This window comes from Balaenoptera acutorostrata, chromosome 2, assembly GCF_949987535.1.
Source record: "Balaenoptera acutorostrata chromosome 2, mBalAcu1.1, whole genome shotgun sequence".
Classification (NCBI taxonomy): Eukaryota; Metazoa; Chordata; class Mammalia; order Artiodactyla; family Balaenopteridae; genus Balaenoptera; species Balaenoptera acutorostrata.
Window position 1 is genome coordinate 176,518,598 of NC_080065.1, and position 16,276 is coordinate 176,534,873.

General features: G+C 58.4%; 2 protein-coding genes across 4 annotated transcripts; both read right to left on the reverse strand.

The window, feature by feature from the left end:
* Positions 1–1,475: 1,475 nt before the first annotated feature.
* On the reverse strand, positions 1,476–5,704 carry LYL1 (LYL1 basic helix-loop-helix family member). The gene is made up of 4 exons (XM_057540488.1): positions 5,010–5,704; positions 3,708–4,060; positions 3,533–3,624; positions 1,476–2,673 (listed from the first exon to the last, which is right to left on the reverse strand). Exons 2-4 carry the CDS (start codon positions 4,037–4,039, stop codon positions 2,258–2,260), a joined length of 840 nt encoding a protein of 279 aa, XP_057396471.1. The 5' UTR covers positions 4,040–4,060; positions 5,010–5,704; the 3' UTR covers positions 1,476–2,257.
* Positions 5,705–7,167: 1,463 nt separating this feature from the next.
* On the reverse strand, positions 7,168–16,268 carry TRMT1 (tRNA methyltransferase 1). Of its 3 annotated transcripts, none has more exons than XM_007171974.3 (17): positions 16,151–16,268; positions 15,645–15,848; positions 15,504–15,559; positions 15,110–15,252; positions 14,756–14,943; positions 12,334–12,449; positions 12,113–12,225; positions 10,178–10,326; positions 9,920–10,006; positions 9,766–9,835; positions 9,534–9,668; positions 9,356–9,441; positions 8,906–9,014; positions 8,743–8,819; positions 7,763–7,882; positions 7,543–7,672; positions 7,168–7,343 (listed from the first exon to the last, which is right to left on the reverse strand). In XM_007171974.3, the coding sequence occupies exons 2-17, from the start codon at positions 15,827–15,829 to the stop codon at positions 7,194–7,196; spliced, it is 1,914 nt and encodes a 637-aa protein (XP_007172036.1). In that variant the 5' UTR covers positions 15,830–15,848; positions 16,151–16,268; the 3' UTR covers positions 7,168–7,193. The 3 variants fall into 3 exon arrangements, with proteins under 3 accessions (XP_007172036.1, XP_007172035.1, XP_028019679.1); XM_007171973.3 differs by having other exon boundaries at positions 15,645–15,929; positions 16,151–16,261; XM_028163878.2 differs by lacking the exons at positions 14,756–14,943; positions 15,504–15,559; positions 15,645–15,848; positions 16,151–16,268 and having other exon boundaries at positions 15,110–15,247.
* Positions 16,269–16,276: the final 8 nt, after the last annotated feature.

Genomic DNA, 16,276 nt, shown 5'->3' on the forward strand with positions numbered 1-16,276 from the left:
GCTCTGGGGACGCTAAAAGAACCGGGCCTGCCCCGCCTTGTGCGGGGGTAACGAAAGCTGAGTGTTTTTTCCTTTTTTTTTTTTTTTTTGGTTCTTTTTTTTTTTTTTTTTTTTTAAGTCGTTTTCCTGCGTTGACGAGGATGATCTGGGGTTTTTATTTGTTTCGTCGTTCGTTCTCGGTTTCGGTGGGAGGGCTGAAGGAAACGTTCACATTTTAGAATTGAAAAAAAAAACAAAACAACACCTCGACATTAAAAAACCAACACAAGATCAAAAAGGAAAAGGACGAGAGAAAATTATTTTAAAGATAATTCAACATAAAAACCCTGGTGCTTCTTACATTATAAAGTACGTTTTAAAAAACCCACAAACTATTATACATAAGTTTATGAATCAATTAAATATCCTGCACTTGTTAGGAACACGCATATCCCTTCTTTGTTGAGTTTAACGGAACGGGACAGCGGCGTGCGCCCGGCGGCGGGCTGCTCTGGCCGCGGGTCTCCCCGGGCGTCCCCTCCCCGGGGCCCAGCGCCCCCTCCTCGCCCCATCCCCGTCCGGGCCCGGGGGCGCGGCGGCGGGTCCCCAGCCCCTCCCCCGCAGAGGTCAATGCCAACGAACAAACGTCCCCTCCCTCCCTCTCCAACCCGAGCGTCCTTCTTTGAGCCAGACGCCAACTTGACCCTCACCAGCATTATCAGGAGCGCGCTCAGCAAGTTGGTAGTTTCTCCCCTCCCCCCCTCCCGCCCCCCCCCCCCGCTTCCCTGGCGCCCGCGACTCAACATCACCCTCCCACCCCCACCCCGGTCACCCTCCGGGGAGTACGGGGAAGGCTCGACGCTCCAGGACAGGACCAGCCAAGCTGACAGGTCGATTCGCCCAGGCCCGCGCACGCACGCACGCACGCACACGGCCCCGCACACAGCCCCATCCTACCCTGCAACCAACCCCGTCGACTGCCTTACACACCCGCCCCCGCGCTGGCCGGCCGACCTAGTGCCTTGTTCTCACCCCCGTGCTGGCGGAGCGGACGCCGCGCTCTGGGTCCCAGAGGGGCCGGGTGGCTCAGACGACCCACCACTTCCCCACCCCGACCGTGCTGAACGGACACCCCCCCCACACACACGAGAGAAAATAAAGGAGCAATAAAGTCACGAGAACTTTCGTCCCCCAATCGAGAGCCCGAGGGGCACCCCAGCCCCGCCTCTGCTCCCTCCACCCACCCTTGGGGCGCCCCCCTCCCCCCGCCAGCCAGCCTGGGCCAGCCCCGCTTCGGCCCCGGGAGATCCGTGCGCCCGACCAGCACCAGCATCGCGGACCGCAAAGGCCGCCCGTCCCGTCAAACAAGTTTCTTCTTAGGCTAAGAAACGCAGTATATACGAGTATCTCTATATATAGTACTAATGGATTTGGTGTGCTTCCCCCTTAGCGTCCCCGTCCCTCCGCTCCTCTTCCTTCAGCCTGGTCTCCCCCTCTCTGCCCTCCACCCCCGTCTCTGCACTGAGATACATAAGAAACAAGGGTAGTTTACTGTCTGTTTTGTTTTCTGGGTTTTCAGTGTCCTAGCGGAATGCAAGTAGGCAGCCAGCCCGTACGTTCCCTCTCCGCCCCGCCCCACCCCACCCCGCCCCCGTCACTGCGCTTCTGTTATACCATCTTTGCCTGACTCTCTCCGGCTTCTCCATTGAATGGCTAATGTGTATGTGAAATAAAGAAATAAAGAAAAACAAAAGCAAGAGCGCCTGAGCCTTCGCTAACGCGATCGTGCGGGACAGTTTCGGGATGGGTGGGGTGGGGCCACCGCAAGGATTCTGCGCCTCTCTCCTCCCGCCAGGCCGGCGGCCGCCACCGTCGAGGAGCGCGTATCTCTTAGTCTCCGGGAGGGGGCGCCGGTGAGAAAGGAGTAGGCTCTCCGGTCCCTCCCCACCTCCCTCGGTGACCCCAGCACAGAAAAATGCGGCACCACTTGGGTCCGATGACCGCTCTGACGTGTTGGTTCCCAGACCCCTCCCCCGGGAGGGGTACGCGGACAAGGCCACTTCCAGCGGGCGGTGGGCGATAAAAGGGTCTGCAGGGCCCCTGGGGGCGACGGTCGCCCTTCCAGACCCCCGGGCCCTTTCCCCTGTAGGGGACTCTTCACTGGTCCTTCTTCGGGGGAGTCATCTCCAGAGCAGGCGCTGAGCATCGTCCGCCCCTTCCTGGACGGCCCTGGGCTGAGTTCCCAGTGCCCTTCGGCTCAGAGGCGACACCGTGGAGGTCATCGCACCTCCGGGCTCACAGCCGCTTTTTCTGTCTTGATGGGTCGGCCCGCCCCACCGGGGCTGCCATCGGGGCCGCCTGGGGGCGCGGGCTGCGGGCGCGCCACCACCTCGGCCCTGCGACAAGGCCCGCGGCGGGCGCCGTCGTCCAGGGCTCGGTGCGCCGGCCGTTTGCGGGGCCCTGGAGGGGCGGAGCCTGCGGCCAGAGCCGCTGCCTGGTCGCGCAGCAGCCGCACCAGGAAGCCGATGTATTTCATGGCAAGGCGGAGCACCTCGTTCTTGCTCAGCTTCCGGTCGGGCGGGTGCGTTGGCAGCAGTTTCCTGAGCTCGGCGAAAGCGCCGTTCACGTTCTGCTGCCGCCAGCGCTCCCGACTGTTGGTGAACACGCGCCGGGCCACCTTCTGGGGCTGGTGCCCTGAGGACAGGAGTGGCAGGGTTGGCGCCATGGCCTGGGGGAGGCAGGCACCCCCACCTGCCCTTACTCCAGGCTCCCAGCACCCTCATGGGACTTCAACCCCGGCGGGGGGCTGGGGCTTTCTCCACCCAAGGGATACACACGTAGGATCCACGTGTAACTCTCCTGCCAGTGAGCAGCCCCCGCAGCCCCACCTCTAAGCTGCCCAGACAGGGACTATCACAGGCCCAAGCTGCAGACAACTGAAGCCTTCTGTACCTCTGTCTACACCTTGATGTCAACGGCTGAAATTCTCTAGGGAATGTGGCTGCCGGTCCGGGGAGCTGTCCCTATGGTTCTCATTCTCATTCTGAGAGTTTCTCTCCCTGTGATTGTGGTGCTGTTCATGTCTCAGGTGGCCTTGTGAACTCCTGGTATATCTAAATGGCTGTGGTGTGTGATCGTTGCCAGGTGGTTGTGCTTGTGTGGCTAATTCCTGTGTGGCCATGGACCTCAGTGGCTGTGGTTGTGTATCTGTCTCCTGTGTGGTTGTGGTCCTGTGGCTCTCTCTTGGACGGCTGCTGTCCCGTGGCTGTTTCCTGTGTGCCTGTGCATGTGCGTGGCTGTCATTTTGAAGCCCCCATGCCATGCTGTGTTTTGCCGTGACTCTTTGTGGCTCGTTGGGTGGCTGTGCTTGTGTGGAACTGGCCGTGGGTCTGTGGTTTTGCACGTGGGTGTAACCTGCCTGAGTACTGAGCCCCTGTGTGGGCTGTCCTGTGTATGTCTGTGTGCAATGTCACATAACCTTTCCCTGTGGAAGGTTACGTGACAGACGTGGGCCCCAGCAGAGATGGCTGGGCGAACACAAACCCGTACTCACCCTCAGCCAGCTCCAGCTCACAATGGCTTGGTCTCCGCTTCAGCCGGCTGCTAGGGAAGATGCTGAAAGGTCCTGCCGGCCCAATGTAGAGGCTGTAAGGGGTCGTGGGTCACTAATGCCTTGTGGGTAAGGACCCTGACCCCGGATTCCCCCCAGGCCCCAGTCCCCCACTGACCTGTTGAGGAAGGGGTGAGGGTGGTAATGCAGGGCCAGGGGCGGTGGGGCGGTTCCCAGGGTGGAGAGTTGCAGCAGCGGGGGACGGAGGGTGCTTAGTTCCGTGGTGGCCATGGCTGCCCCTGGGGGCCTGGTGTGGCCCAGGCTGATCACTGGCACGCCAGGGGGCAGCCTGGGTGGCGAGGAGCCTCTGTGGCCCACCTCCCCCGCCTTTGGGGGCCCAGGCGAGGCAGGCTTTGGGGGCGGGGCAGGCACTGGGCTGGGGGCACACACCATCTTGGCCTTCTCGGTCATGGTGGGGCCCACCTCTGCCTGGGCCTCGGGCGGGCACATGGACCCCGAGGGGGTGCTCACCTGTGGGAGGAAGGAAGCCAGTGGGGAGGAAGGAATCAGAAGCCACTCCCCACCCTTAGCCCAACAGAGCCCTCAGATGGGAGGAAGAGTGGAGGGGATGGCAGTTCAGTGGGCAAAGGCAGATGCGGGGTGGGCCCAGAAACTACCAGGACATGGGAGGGGGTCCAACACAAGGACAGGAGGTGCCCACTGAGGTGCTGGGCAGCACTGAGCTCAGCAGTGCTGCTTCTGAGCTGGTTGTGACCCATGAGGCCTTAGTTGTACAGCCCCTGAGCAAATTTCCCTTTTTCCAGAATCCCCTCTCGCCTGGAGCCTGGAGGGAAGGGCAAGGCAGGGAACCCATGATGGACCCTTTGACCACAGGATGCCCCTGTAACCCTCAGATCTGATCCCAAGACCCTTCATTGACACCATGGACCTTGGAATCCCTCCACGACTGACTGACCCTTTACTGACCACTGCCCCCTGGCTGACCATGTGGCCCTCAGCTATAACCCTGAGGCTCTTCCCATTGTCTCCATGTCAGACCCTGAAAGTCCTCCATAATCACTCCAGTGACCACGCCCCCACCCGCTGAAAATGTCCCCTTTACGAACCCTGTGACCCCACTGCTGACACTGAGTCCAGGCGCTAACCCTACCGCCCAGCACAGAGTCGCGCCCCAATCCGCCCTCTGGCTCTTGTGTCCTCCCACCCTCCCACCCCCCATCAGTATCCACCCCTTTGCCCCCTGCTTCCACATCCCTGTTCACTCTTGGCCTCATGGCCTGGCGTGTCCCAGCAATGTCTGGGGTTCCTGGCCCCTCTGCCCTGTCTTCCCTAGCTAGGTCCTGGGGAAGCTGGCCTGGTCTTTCACTTAGTGGGCCCCCTAGATGAATGAAGGAAGGAACGAATGAATGAATGCAGGTGGGTCCGGGATCCCCCAATTTCAGGCCCACGCCACTCTTACCCCAGCACTGCTCCAGATGCCTGCTGATGGCCGTGACTCTGTCCTTCAGGTCCAGGATGCGGTTCCGACTTCAGGCAAGGCACCGCCACCCGCTCGGGCCTCTGCGCTCCCCTCCGTGCTGCTGGCAGCCGGAGGCCCTGTCTGGGCCGCAGCATCAGGCCGCCCCTCTTCCTTGGCTCCCAAGGGCCACCGCGGCAGTGGCAACAGGGTAGGTCCCTCCAGGGAAAGTGAGCAGCTCCGGGCCGCCCGCCCTCTCCCCGCCCCTGGCGGCCGGGTTTCCTCCCTCTCACCCCTGGCGCAGCGGCCGGAGGATGCTGGGCCAGTGCAGATAAGGGCCTGGCTGCCTGGCCGCGCCTGATAAGGAGCCGGGCTGACCCCGGAGGAAACCAGCGGGCGGGGATCTCCTAGCGCGGGCCTCAAGTCCCCGCCCCCAGCCGGCACATGCAGGACTGACTATCACCCCTCAAGGCCTCACCTTCCATCCCCCCAGGCACTGAAGGATCCCAGCCAGGGTGCACACCCCTAGGAGTGAGGTGCCCAGTTGCATGCAGAAGGGACACTGAGGCAGGGATGGATGCAGTGGTCCCTATGTCACTTGGGTCTGTCCTCCAGCTTTGAATACCCCTTGCTGTGTCCGTGCTGATGGGGGTGGAGGAGAGCTCTTTCCGGCCCTGCTGGGGCCTCGTGACCCAGGGGCCCCCTTCTCCTCTCCTCACCCTGCCTGGTTCCTCTTTCTACAGAGTGCCTCCCCGCCTTTCTGCCAACCCCACCCCGGAGTGGGGCACTGACTGGAGGGCAGTTCTGACAGTTTGGCCTTGGGTGTCCAGCCTAGGCAGGTGTCTTGGGCCCCCCCTGTGCACTATCCACACCACCTTTCCAGGCCCAGGAGGGTGAGAGGAAGTGCCACAGCTGGGGGAGATTTCCTCTGATGCCAGAGCTGGCAGAACCTTCTAATAGGTGCCTCCCCAGCAGGTCCCCACAATCCTGGGCCTCTACGTCACAGGATCACATGGCCCCAACTCAGAGGTCCTTGGCCCTCATCCCACAGTGGGGGTCACTTCAGGGTGGACGGTGATAAAGAGGCATTGGGTAAATATCTTGGAATGGTGGTAAAGCTCAAGATCCTGCTGGACCTCACAAAGGGAGAGGTGCTGGGTACAACAATGTAAGCAGTGACAACACTGTCCCTTATCCCCAGCAACCTCCCACCGGGTCAGTCGTACTTTGCCCAGTGCATATCTGGGTGACTGCAGGAGCCCCAGGCAGGCCCTCAGCTGCCACCCAGCACCGAACTATCGCCCCCCTCTCAGGAATCAGGTGAAGCCCAGGACCCCACAAGCAACCTTCCTACTGTCCCAGGGAAGCAAGAGTACAGTTCTAAACAGACGGGTTAACTCTGGTATCCCTACAAGGTGGGTTCTGGAATTAGATTCATTTTACAGATGGGGATGAAGCAAGGTAAAGGGTGCTTGCAGGGTCCCACAGCTACCACGTGGCAGGCTGGGGATTCTGCCCCAGGTCTCTTCGTTAACGCTGCCACCCGCCCCTGCCCTGGGGGGGAGGGGTTGCAGCAGGCTGCCGGGTGCCTCAGTGTGCGAGCCCGAGGGGCCGCAGGGCAGGAAGCACCTGGTCTGGAGCGGATGCATGAGGCGCCTGGTTCCGGTCCGGCTTCCGCCACCGGGGCCCTGGGGGGAACTGGGCCAGAGAAACCAGGCGGCGAGGTGGCGGCGGCGGGGGCGCGAGTCTAGAACACCAGCCTGCGCGCGTGCCTGCGTCCAGGGGGCGCGCCCACGCTGGGAGGGTGGGAGGAAGGGGAAGGGGGTAAAGGTCCCTGCGGGCGTGAGCGCACGGCTGCCGCCCCGTGGCCATCTCGGGAACGGCAGGCGCCAGCAAATGGGTGGCTAAGCACCTTGCAGGAAGACGATCAGCTCCCCACCTCCCCAATACAGACAGAACACTCCAGTCAGAAACAATGACAACACCTCATTCAGGCAGGGACAAACACAGCCCAGATGCACAGAGCTCCCCAAGGGGGTTAAAACAGATGGACAGAGGAACAGACCCCTGACAAGCAGCTGAAGAGATGGACAGAGCCCCTCCAGCAGATGGACAGACACACCACAGGCAGCCTCCCTATTCAGACAAATGACAGTCAGGGGAAGGTGAAAAGTCTTTATTATTGGCTCAGTCTTTGCCTGGACCAGCAGCAGCCCCAGGCCCAAGGGGGTTCTGATCGGGGGCCTCTGGACGGTCAGTGGGGGTGGCTTCAGCAGTGGCCTTGGGTGTCAGGGGGCTATGCGAGTAGCAGCACTGGTCCCCCCGCTGACAGGTGCCCTGGTGGGAGTATGACGGGTGTGAATGAACCCTGGCCCGGAGCTCAGCAGCCTCCGCTGGGTTCCTTCCCTGGATGGGGAGCTCACTCCCACACACTTGCCTGGCCCCAGTTCTCCCAGCCCTGCCTGCCCATTGGCCCAGCCCTGTTGCTGGGAGGAGAACCCATGCGTGCTTCAGTGGGGGCTGGGGGGCACCTCACCTCCTTGAACCTCTTGCAGGGAAATGTCTTGAGCTGGGCAGCCCGCTGGGCCAGGTCCTCATCCGGCTCCTTTCGCTTATTTTGGAGCAGCTTGCGTCTCTCTTCCATAGCTTCGCCTGCTGCCTTGCCTCTGTGTAGGGAGATGAGTAGCGGGGGCTCCATCTGGCCTCTGTGCCCACTCCCCCCAGCCAAGCCCCACCCCCATCCCACTCTCACTCACCCTGGCCGGGCGCGGGGCCGGGGACCCCAGTTGGCCTCGGGGTTGGCCTGGAAGCGCTTGAGTCCTCGCTGGCGGGAGCTGGGGTTGGCATCGTCCCGGATGGTGAAGTTGGCCTGCAGCCTAGGGAAATGAGGGTGGGGGCTGAAGGGCAGCTGCCAGGCAGGCGGGCACACACCGCCCAGGCTGCCTGCCCACCTCAGTGCAGGTCGATGTGCTTTGGGAAAACTGTGTTTGCAGACGTCAGGTTTCTATCATTCATTTAATAAACATTTATCAAGTGCCTACGGTGTGCCTAAAATCTGCTGCCGGTAAAGCTGACATTCTAATGCACAAGACACGCAAGCAATGGGGCAAATCAGAAATCAGCAAATTATAATGTGTGAGGGCATGAGATTAAGAGTTTTGGGGAAAAGAGAGCACGGTAGAGAGAACGGGGAGTCTGGGAAGGAGTGCAGCAAGGACACCGGAAGAAGGTTCAGGGAGAGCCATGAGGGGACCTGAGGACGGCACTCCAGGCAGAAGGAAGAGCCATGCAGAGGCCCTGAGGAGCGGCTGTGCCTGGTGAGTTTGGGTGAGGAGGCCAGTGTGGAGTTGGGGCGGTGGACGAATGAGGACAGGGAAGTGAGGGGGAGATGGTGCAGGGCCTGCAGATAGAACTGTTTCTAGTGAGTCAGGTGGGAGCCACAGAGGGTTCTGAGCAGAGGAGGGACGGGATCTGACTTGTGCTCACAGGTGCCCTCTGGCCGCTGCGGGGGGAACAGAATGTGTGGGGAGGAGAGCTGGGGGACCAGGGTGAAGGCCACTGCACTGGTCCAGGTGAGCAGTACTGGGGCCAGAATAGGGTGAGGGCAAAAGGGGAGGGAGAGAAGTGGATGGATACTGGATCTCACTTGAAGAATGAGCATGTGTCTGTGAGGAGAAGGGTCTGTGTCGTCTACTTCCTGTGCCTGTGGGCAGCCGTATCTGTGCCATGCCCTTACCTGGGCTCCACACTGAGAATGCGGAAGGCCGGACTGGTCTCCGACAGGCGCTCCCGCTTCACTGGACACTCCTTCTCCTGGGAGGCAAAGGTCAGAGGTCAGAGGATGCTGGCACTGACCATCCCCTGCCTTCCCAATTCCATCTGGTCAGGCCTGGCCTCACCCAGCAGCGCATGATGTCCCAGAGGGCCGAGGAGGGGGCGTCCGTCTTCACAGCATTCTTACAGGCGTGGGAGAGGGAGACCCGGAAGCCAGCATGGAGGAGGGCAGACCTGGGGACCGGGAGGGATCGTGAGGGGGAGGAGAAGGCTGGACCCCAAAGTCGGTGCTGACCTGTGTGTGAGTGTGACCCTTGTTTCACGGACTGGCATGGCTGCACGTCTCCTGGTGACTTACATTGCCTGCATAATGCCAGCTACCTTAAAAGTAAGACTATCCCCCTGGCCAGGGCTCATGGTTTCTAAGAGCTGTTCTAAGCCCTTGTGCATGAGAAGCCCTAGACCTGGGTTATGTTTGATCTCCATTTTATAGGGGACTCTAGTCCAGGAGGGACCCGACTTGCCCAAGGGCACGCAGGGGTCAGGCACAGGCTCCGCCCCGGGCCCGGCCTCACCTCAGCTGCAGGAGCCTGGGCGTGCTGCAGTGGATGGTGCTGCTCAGCTGGTCCAGCGTGTAGTAGAGAGGTACATCCAGGAGCTCCTGCGAGAGGGGACGGGATGGGTGTGGGGCGGACCGAGGAAGGATGGCTGGGCACCAGCGGAGCCTCCTCCCGGTCACGGCGCGGTCCCCACCTCAGCGACGACGCTCAGGACCCCACGGATCCGCTCAGCGGTGTGGAAGCGGCCAGGGTTGGCGCTCACAGCCTCTAGGACACGGCCCACGAAGTCTAGGTCGTGGAGGGGCTCTGCCCACATGGGGCCACCAAGCTGTGGACACACAGGGACCAGATAAGCAGGGATCAGGACAGCCAGGACCCCCGCCTCTCCCTGGCCTTTCCCCCCCCGCACCCCCGCCCAGCCCCACCTGGTGTCGCTGCCCACAGTGCTCACACTCTGGGGCCACAGGGGGACCGCAGGCTGCAGAGAACTTGACCCTGCACAGAGAGGGGTGAGGCTGGGGGTGGTGACCCTGGCTGGGATGCCCCCTTCACCTTCCTCCCCAGCTCACCCTTGCTCACCGGCCACCAGAGGCTCCTGATGCTTTGCCAAGGCGCTGGAGGTGGAACGCCCCGCAGCCCACACACTGGAACACCAGCGCCTGCTTGCTGTGGGAGACAAGGGTGGCCACCAATTCCTAGAATGGCCACCACACCCCAACTCTTCCCTCAGGATGACTGGGTCCCCATTGGGCTCCCCAGGGCAGCCTTCCCTCCCCCCGCCCCGGGAAAGGCCCCGTTACCTCCCTCATCCATCACCCTTCCCTGCCCCAGGCAAACCTGGCCGAGGCCTTGACCTTGGCCTGGCCGGTGAAGACACGGACAAAAACGCGCACGTAGAAGTCAGCGCTGATGCTGAGCAGCGGCACCACAAAGCGCTGGTAGCAGTTGGCGTGGAGGTCCAGGCTGTGCAGGACAATCCTCAGGGCCTGGCGTGGGGGACGGGTGCCAGCCATCAGTCCTGCCCCCGCGGCCACCTCCCCTACAGGGAGCCACACGAGGCGCTCGCAAGTACAGGCTTAGGGCCGGCTCCCTGGGTTCTCAGCCCAGCCCTGAGTGACCCTTGGCAAGTGAGAGCCTCAGTTCCCTCACCTATGAGATCACACCAGTCTGTCTCTTTAAGGCCCTGGCACTAAATGATTAAGGAAGGGACTTCCCTGGCGGTCCAGTGGTTAAGACTCCACGCTCCCAATGCGGTGGGCATGGGTTCCATCCCTGGTCGGGGAACTAAGATCCCACATGCCGTGCAGCACGGCCCTCCCCCCAAAAAAAATGATTAAGGAAAGCACAGGCCCAGTAAAACCAAACCTCTTCTAATTAGCATTCTCAGCATGCCCCATGCTGTGAGATGTGGCACAAGGACCTGCATTCCTCTGGGCAGGATACTGGGTGCTGCAGAACTACTGGGGCCGTCTCCTTGCCAGAGGCTGCAGTAAGACTCTGACAGGGGAAAGGAGGCAGCATTTTCCAGACTGACCTGACAACAGGGTCCTTAAGGAACAAGGACAAGAGCTCTCCTTTCCCAGCCCCTCGACATAGCCAACCCTACCTTCTTGAATCCCCATAGCAACCTGGTGGGGTCTGGGTCATCATCATACCCATTTCACAGATGCAAAAACAGAGGCCCAGAAAAGGTGAAGTCACTTGCCCAAAGCCACCAGCAAAACTAGGACCTGAACCCAGAGCCAAATGCAAACCTGGAAAAACTGCCTTTAAAAAATAATTTTGTGGACAACCCTGATGGCACAGTGGTTAAGAATCTGCCTGCCAATGCAGGGGACAAGGGTTTGATCCCTGGTCCAGGAGGATCCCACATGCTGAGGAGCAACTAAGCCCGTGCACCACAACTACTGAGCCCACACGCTGCAACTACTGAAGCCTGCATACTCTAGGGCCTGCGTGCTGCAACTACTGAGCCCGTGTGCTGCAACTACTGAAGCCCACGTGCCTAGAGCCCGTGCTCGACAACAAGAGAAGCCACCGCAATGAGAAGCCGCGCACCACAACGAAGAGTAGCCCCAGCTCGCTGCAACTAGAGAAAGCCTGCATGCAGCAATGAAGACCCAAAGCAGCCAATAAATAAATAAATAAGAAGCATAAAATTAAAGATAATAATAATAATAATAATTTTGTGGGAGTTCCCTGGTGGTCTAGTGGTTAGGATTCCGGGCTTTCACTGCTATGGCCTGGGTTTAATCCCAGGTCGGGCAACTGAGATCCTGCAGGTCATGCAGCACGGCAAAAAAAAAAAAAAAAGAAAAAAAAAAGAAAAGAAAATTGCAAAGTTGTTGAAGTAGAGAATACTAGAAAGAATAATGTAATCACCCACTCTTATCCTGGGCAAAACTACTGCCCCACCCCACCCCCAAAGGACCATATTTGGCAGCCATGCTCTCAGGAACTATGCAGGTTAAAGAACGTGCTTGTTGGGACTTCCCTGGTGGCGCAGTGGCTGAGACTCCGTGCTCCCAATGCAGGAAGCCCGGGTTCGATCCCTGGTCAGGGAACTAGATCCCACACGCGTGCTGCAACTCAGAGTTCGCATGCCACAACTAAGGAGCCCGCCTGCTGCAACTGAGACCCAGCGCAACCAAAAAAATAAATAAATAGATAAATATTTTTTAAAAAAACAAAGAACGTGCTTGTCATCGAAATCCTGGGATGAATCTGGCCAAGCAGGTCTGGGGGTGGGAGGAGAGTTGGGAGGCCCCTCACCATCTCGTGGCAGGCCCGGCTCTTGAGGGCCATGGCCCCGTACTTGCTGTAGCATGTCTCCCCACTGTTCCCCGCCAGCACTGCCATGTCTGTGCAGGTCACACACAGCAGCCCTGTGGGAAGGGACCCGGCAGTGAGGACCCTCCAACACCCCAAGCCCTGCTCAGTACATAACCCCTGCAACCCATCCCCACCCCGCCCTCGCATCAGGCTGGCCTCACCTCCTTCACTCACAGCCTGCACGGCTGCATCCAGGAAGGGGGCGGGGCTGCCATAGGGGTCCAGGTCAATGACGTCAAACCGCTCCGATGCCTTCTGGTGCTGGTACATCAGCATCCTAGGAGCAAGAGGGCCAGGTCCTCAGCCCCCTGCACCAGGGACCCGTGCTGTTCTCTACACATGTTCACTCATACAGTGTGACGGTTTTGGCCTGGACTTGGGGCCAGCTGCCCAGCTTCAGATCCTGGCTTATCCATCTGCTAACTATATTAACTTTTCCTCCTTGGGTCTATCTACCTATCTAACAGCGGCAATAATAATAGGGAATTCCCTGGCAGTCCAGTGGTTAGGACTCCGTGCTTTCACTGCCGAGGGCCTGTGTTCAATCCCTGGTCGCGGAACTAAGATCCCATAAGCCATGCAGCGCGGCCAAAAAAAAAAAAAACCCCAAAACAAAATAACAGAAAAACAAAATGGCAATAATAATAGCCAATACCGACGTAGCACATATTTACCTGACACTGTTTCAGGTTTATAAATGTATTAACTCATTTAATCACACAATCTTCAACAGATTTGAAACTATTATTGTTCTTTGCAGGTGAGAAAATGCAAATGCTACTGACCATGTAATTTATAACTGCAACCCTTCCTTCGTCCATCTCTTGTACCCTGTTATTTCACCCCTGCCTCCAGCACGTCTCACCTCTAGTTTACTACACAGTTTATTTATTTGTCATGATTATTGGTTATCATCTGTGTTTCCTATTAGATTCTTTTTTAAAAAAAAAAAAAGATTTATTTACTATTTATTTATTTTTATTTATTTTTGGCTGCATCGGGTCTCTGTTGCGGCACGCGGGCTCTTCGTTGTGGTGAGTGGGCTTCTCTCTAGTTGTGGCGTGAGTGTTTTCTCTCCTCTACTTGTGGCGCGCGGGTTGCAGAGCGTGTGGGCTCTGTAGTTTGTGGCACGCGGGCTGTAGTTGAGGCACGCGAGCTCAGTAGTTGTGGTGTGCGGCCTTAGTTGCCCCGCGGCATGTGGGATCTTAGTTCCCTGACCAGGGATCGAACCCGCGTCCCCTGTGTTGTAAGGTGGATTCTTTGCCACTGAACCACCAGGGAAGTCCCCCTATTAGATTCTAATATGGTCAAGAAAGCAAATATTTTAAATTCATTTATTTTCTGTAAAGGGTCAGGTAGTAAGTATTTTAGGCTTTTTGGGAGACACATGGTCCCTATCACATATCCTTCTTTTTCTAAACCTTTAAAAATGTGAAAAACATTCTTAGATGGCAGGCCATAAAAAAACAGGCTGTGGGCCTCGCAGGCTGTAGTTTGCTGACCCCTGCATTATGAACTCCACAAGGTCAGGGATTTTGTCTGTATTGCTTACCGATGCAGTCTTGACAGGAAGAATGGTGCCTGGGGACTTCCCTAGTGGCGCAGTGGTTAAGAATCTGCCTGCCAGTGCAGGGGACACGGGTTCGATCCCTGGTCTGGGAAGATCCCACATGCTGCGGAGCAACCAAGCCTGCGCGCCACAACTACTAAGCCTGTGCTCTAGAGCCCTCGAGCCACAACTACTGAGCCCACGTGACACAACTACTGAAGCCTGCGTGCCTAGAACTCGTGCTCCACAACAAAAGAAGCCACTGCAATGAGAAGCCCGTGCGCCACGACAAAGAGTAGCCCCCGCTCCCCGCAACTAGAGAAAGAAAGTCCACGCGCAGCAACGAAGACCCAACGCAGCCAAAAATAAATAAATTTATTAAAAAAAAAAAAAAAAAAGAATGGTGCCTGGCACTGGATATACACTGGTTCACTTGATTGAATAAAAGTACAAGAAGTTGAGTCTAAAATGGAGACCAGGGGGCTTCCCTGGTGGCGCAGTGGTTGAGAATCTGCCTGCCAATGCAGGGGACACGGGTTCGAGCCCTGGTCTGGGAAGATCCCACATGCCGTGGAGCAACTGGGCCCGTGAGCCACAACTACTGAGCCTGCGCGTCTGGAGCCTGTGCTCCGCAACAAGAGAGGCCGCGACAGTGAGAGGCCCGCGCACCGCGATGAAGAGTGGCCCCCGCTTGCCACAACTAGAGAAAGCCCTTGCACAGAAATGAAGACCCAACACAGCCATAAATAAATAAATTAAAAAAAAAAAAAAAATTAAAATGGAGACCATAATGGTACTTACTTCCACCTCCGAGCACAAGCTACACAGCTATAATCAGTAACCCCTATAAAATACAGCAACCCCTATAAAACTACTGTCCTTGTTTTATAGACAAGGAAACTTGGGCTCTAAGAGGCTAAGGCCACTCTCCCAAGGTCACAGAGCAAGACTATGACACAGCCAGGATTTGACCCCAGGGACCTTTGTTCCAGAAAGCACCTTCCAGCAGCTAGCCTCTACTGCCCAGCACCTACCGGGCATCTGCCTGGCTGGGCTGTACAAGGTGGGCCACATCGTTGAGCTGCACATTACGGTGCATGAGTTCCACGGCTCGGGCAGAGGCGTCATTGGCAACCACGGATCGGAGCCCAGGCACCTCTAGCGCAAAGCGAATGGAACGTAGGCCGGAGGCTGCCAGGCCTTCCAGCACTCGCAGGCCTTCCTGTTGGAGTAAGCAGGGAGCCCCACTCACATCCATGCCTCCATCCTCTGCTGAGCGCCAAGGAGCCCCCCCCTCCCAGGTCCTATTGCTCTCCCCCTCCAGGAGCCTTCCTTCTTTTACCACCCACTGGACTCCAGGGCTGCTACCTCCTACATTCAGGCCCCACCTCGCAGATATCCCGCACGGCAGCTGTTCGAGGTTGGTCTCCCGGGGCCAGGTTTGCACCCTCTTTCAGTTCAGCCTTGTCCTCCTCTTGCTCCAACAAGTCCACGACCACCTTTTGCACATCCTTCTCACCTGGCACCTTGACTGCAGCCATCCAGAAGCACAAGTTAGGGGATATCAAAGCGCCATCTGAGAAACCTGCCCCTACTCCTCAGAATACAGAAGATTCAGGGAAGAAAATCTTCCCCAAAGTCCCTGGAGAAAGCCAGAGGAGCAGAGCCCAGGGCCTGCTATACGGCTGGAGTCTTTCTGGAAGGTAAGGGAGAGAAGGGGCGGGGCAACGAGAGAGCTCTGCGTGACACCCCTGCCCACCAGGAGCCTGGACCCCTACTCACTCTGGATTCCTTTGGCCCCAAGTTGAATGCGAGCAAACTCGGTAATCACAGCACATCTGCGGGAGACGGAGAGTCAGCTCACACCCCTTCATCCTCATAGACCCACTGCCCTCTGCCAAGCTGACCCCGGACCGTGCTCACGTCAGGTCCCGGTTGAACTCCTGCACTGGGTTGTAGAAAACTTCGTTTGCGCTGGGGAAGACGATCTTGGCGGCCCCCTCAGTGACCGTCGTCTCCTGAACCTCAGGTGGGCGCTCTTCTCCGCAGGGTTCGGTGCCATTCTCCATTGCCGCTGGATTTGGCGGCCCTTGGGGCTGCGCCTCCATAAACCGGGCTCTAGAAAAGCTGCGGGCGGAGCGGAGAGTCAGGCTTAGCCACAGAACGATCCTCGCACGGGACATCCGCGGGCGCCTCTGCCCGCCAAGCCTAGTTCGGAGGGCGGGGAGAGAATAGCCAAAGCATCAGGGAGCTGCTTTCCTGGCCGGATGGCCTACACAAGTGTAAAGTAGGGACTAAGGAAACTCTGTGACCTCAGTAAATTGACACCACCCCCCGTCTTTGGAGGACTGTCCCTGAGAAGCCGGAAGCCCTCGAGCGGGCCCACCCATGGTCCGGATCCCTCCCCGCGTCGCCCAGGTCCCCCTCACCTTCTCTTGCGGCACCGAAAACCAAATTGGTCTCGGTGCACGTTTCCCCAGATTAGGACCTGGGCGCCGCCATGTTGGCACAGTGGGAGAGCAGATCATGTGACAGAATTTAGTCAATCATTGATG

Coding starts and splice junctions, on each gene's coding strand:
- LYL1 (XM_057540488.1), bottom strand. CDS start 4,039: ATGTGCCCGCCCGAGGCCCAGGCAGAGGTGGGCCCCACCATGACCGAG. Junction 3,625..3,707: donor CCTCACCCCTTCCTCAACAG/GTCAGTGGGGGA, acceptor GACCCCTTACAG/CCTCTACATTGGGCCGGCAG. Junction 2,674..3,532: donor TGAGCTGGAGCTGGCTGAGG/GTGAGTACGGGT, acceptor TCCTGTCCTCAG/GGCACCAGCCCCAGAAGGTG.
- TRMT1 (XM_007171973.3), bottom strand. CDS start 15,904: ATGTCCCGTGCGAGGATCGTTCTGTGGCTAAGCCTGACTCTCCGCTCC. Junction 12,450..14,755: donor CCCAGCCAGGCAGATGCCCG/GTAGGTGCTGGG, acceptor TCTTGCTCCTAG/GATGCTGATGTACCAGCACC. Junction 7,344..7,542: donor CCTGCAAGAGGTTCAAGGAG/GTGAGGTGCCCC, acceptor TACTCCCACCAG/GGCACCTGTCAGCGGGGGGA.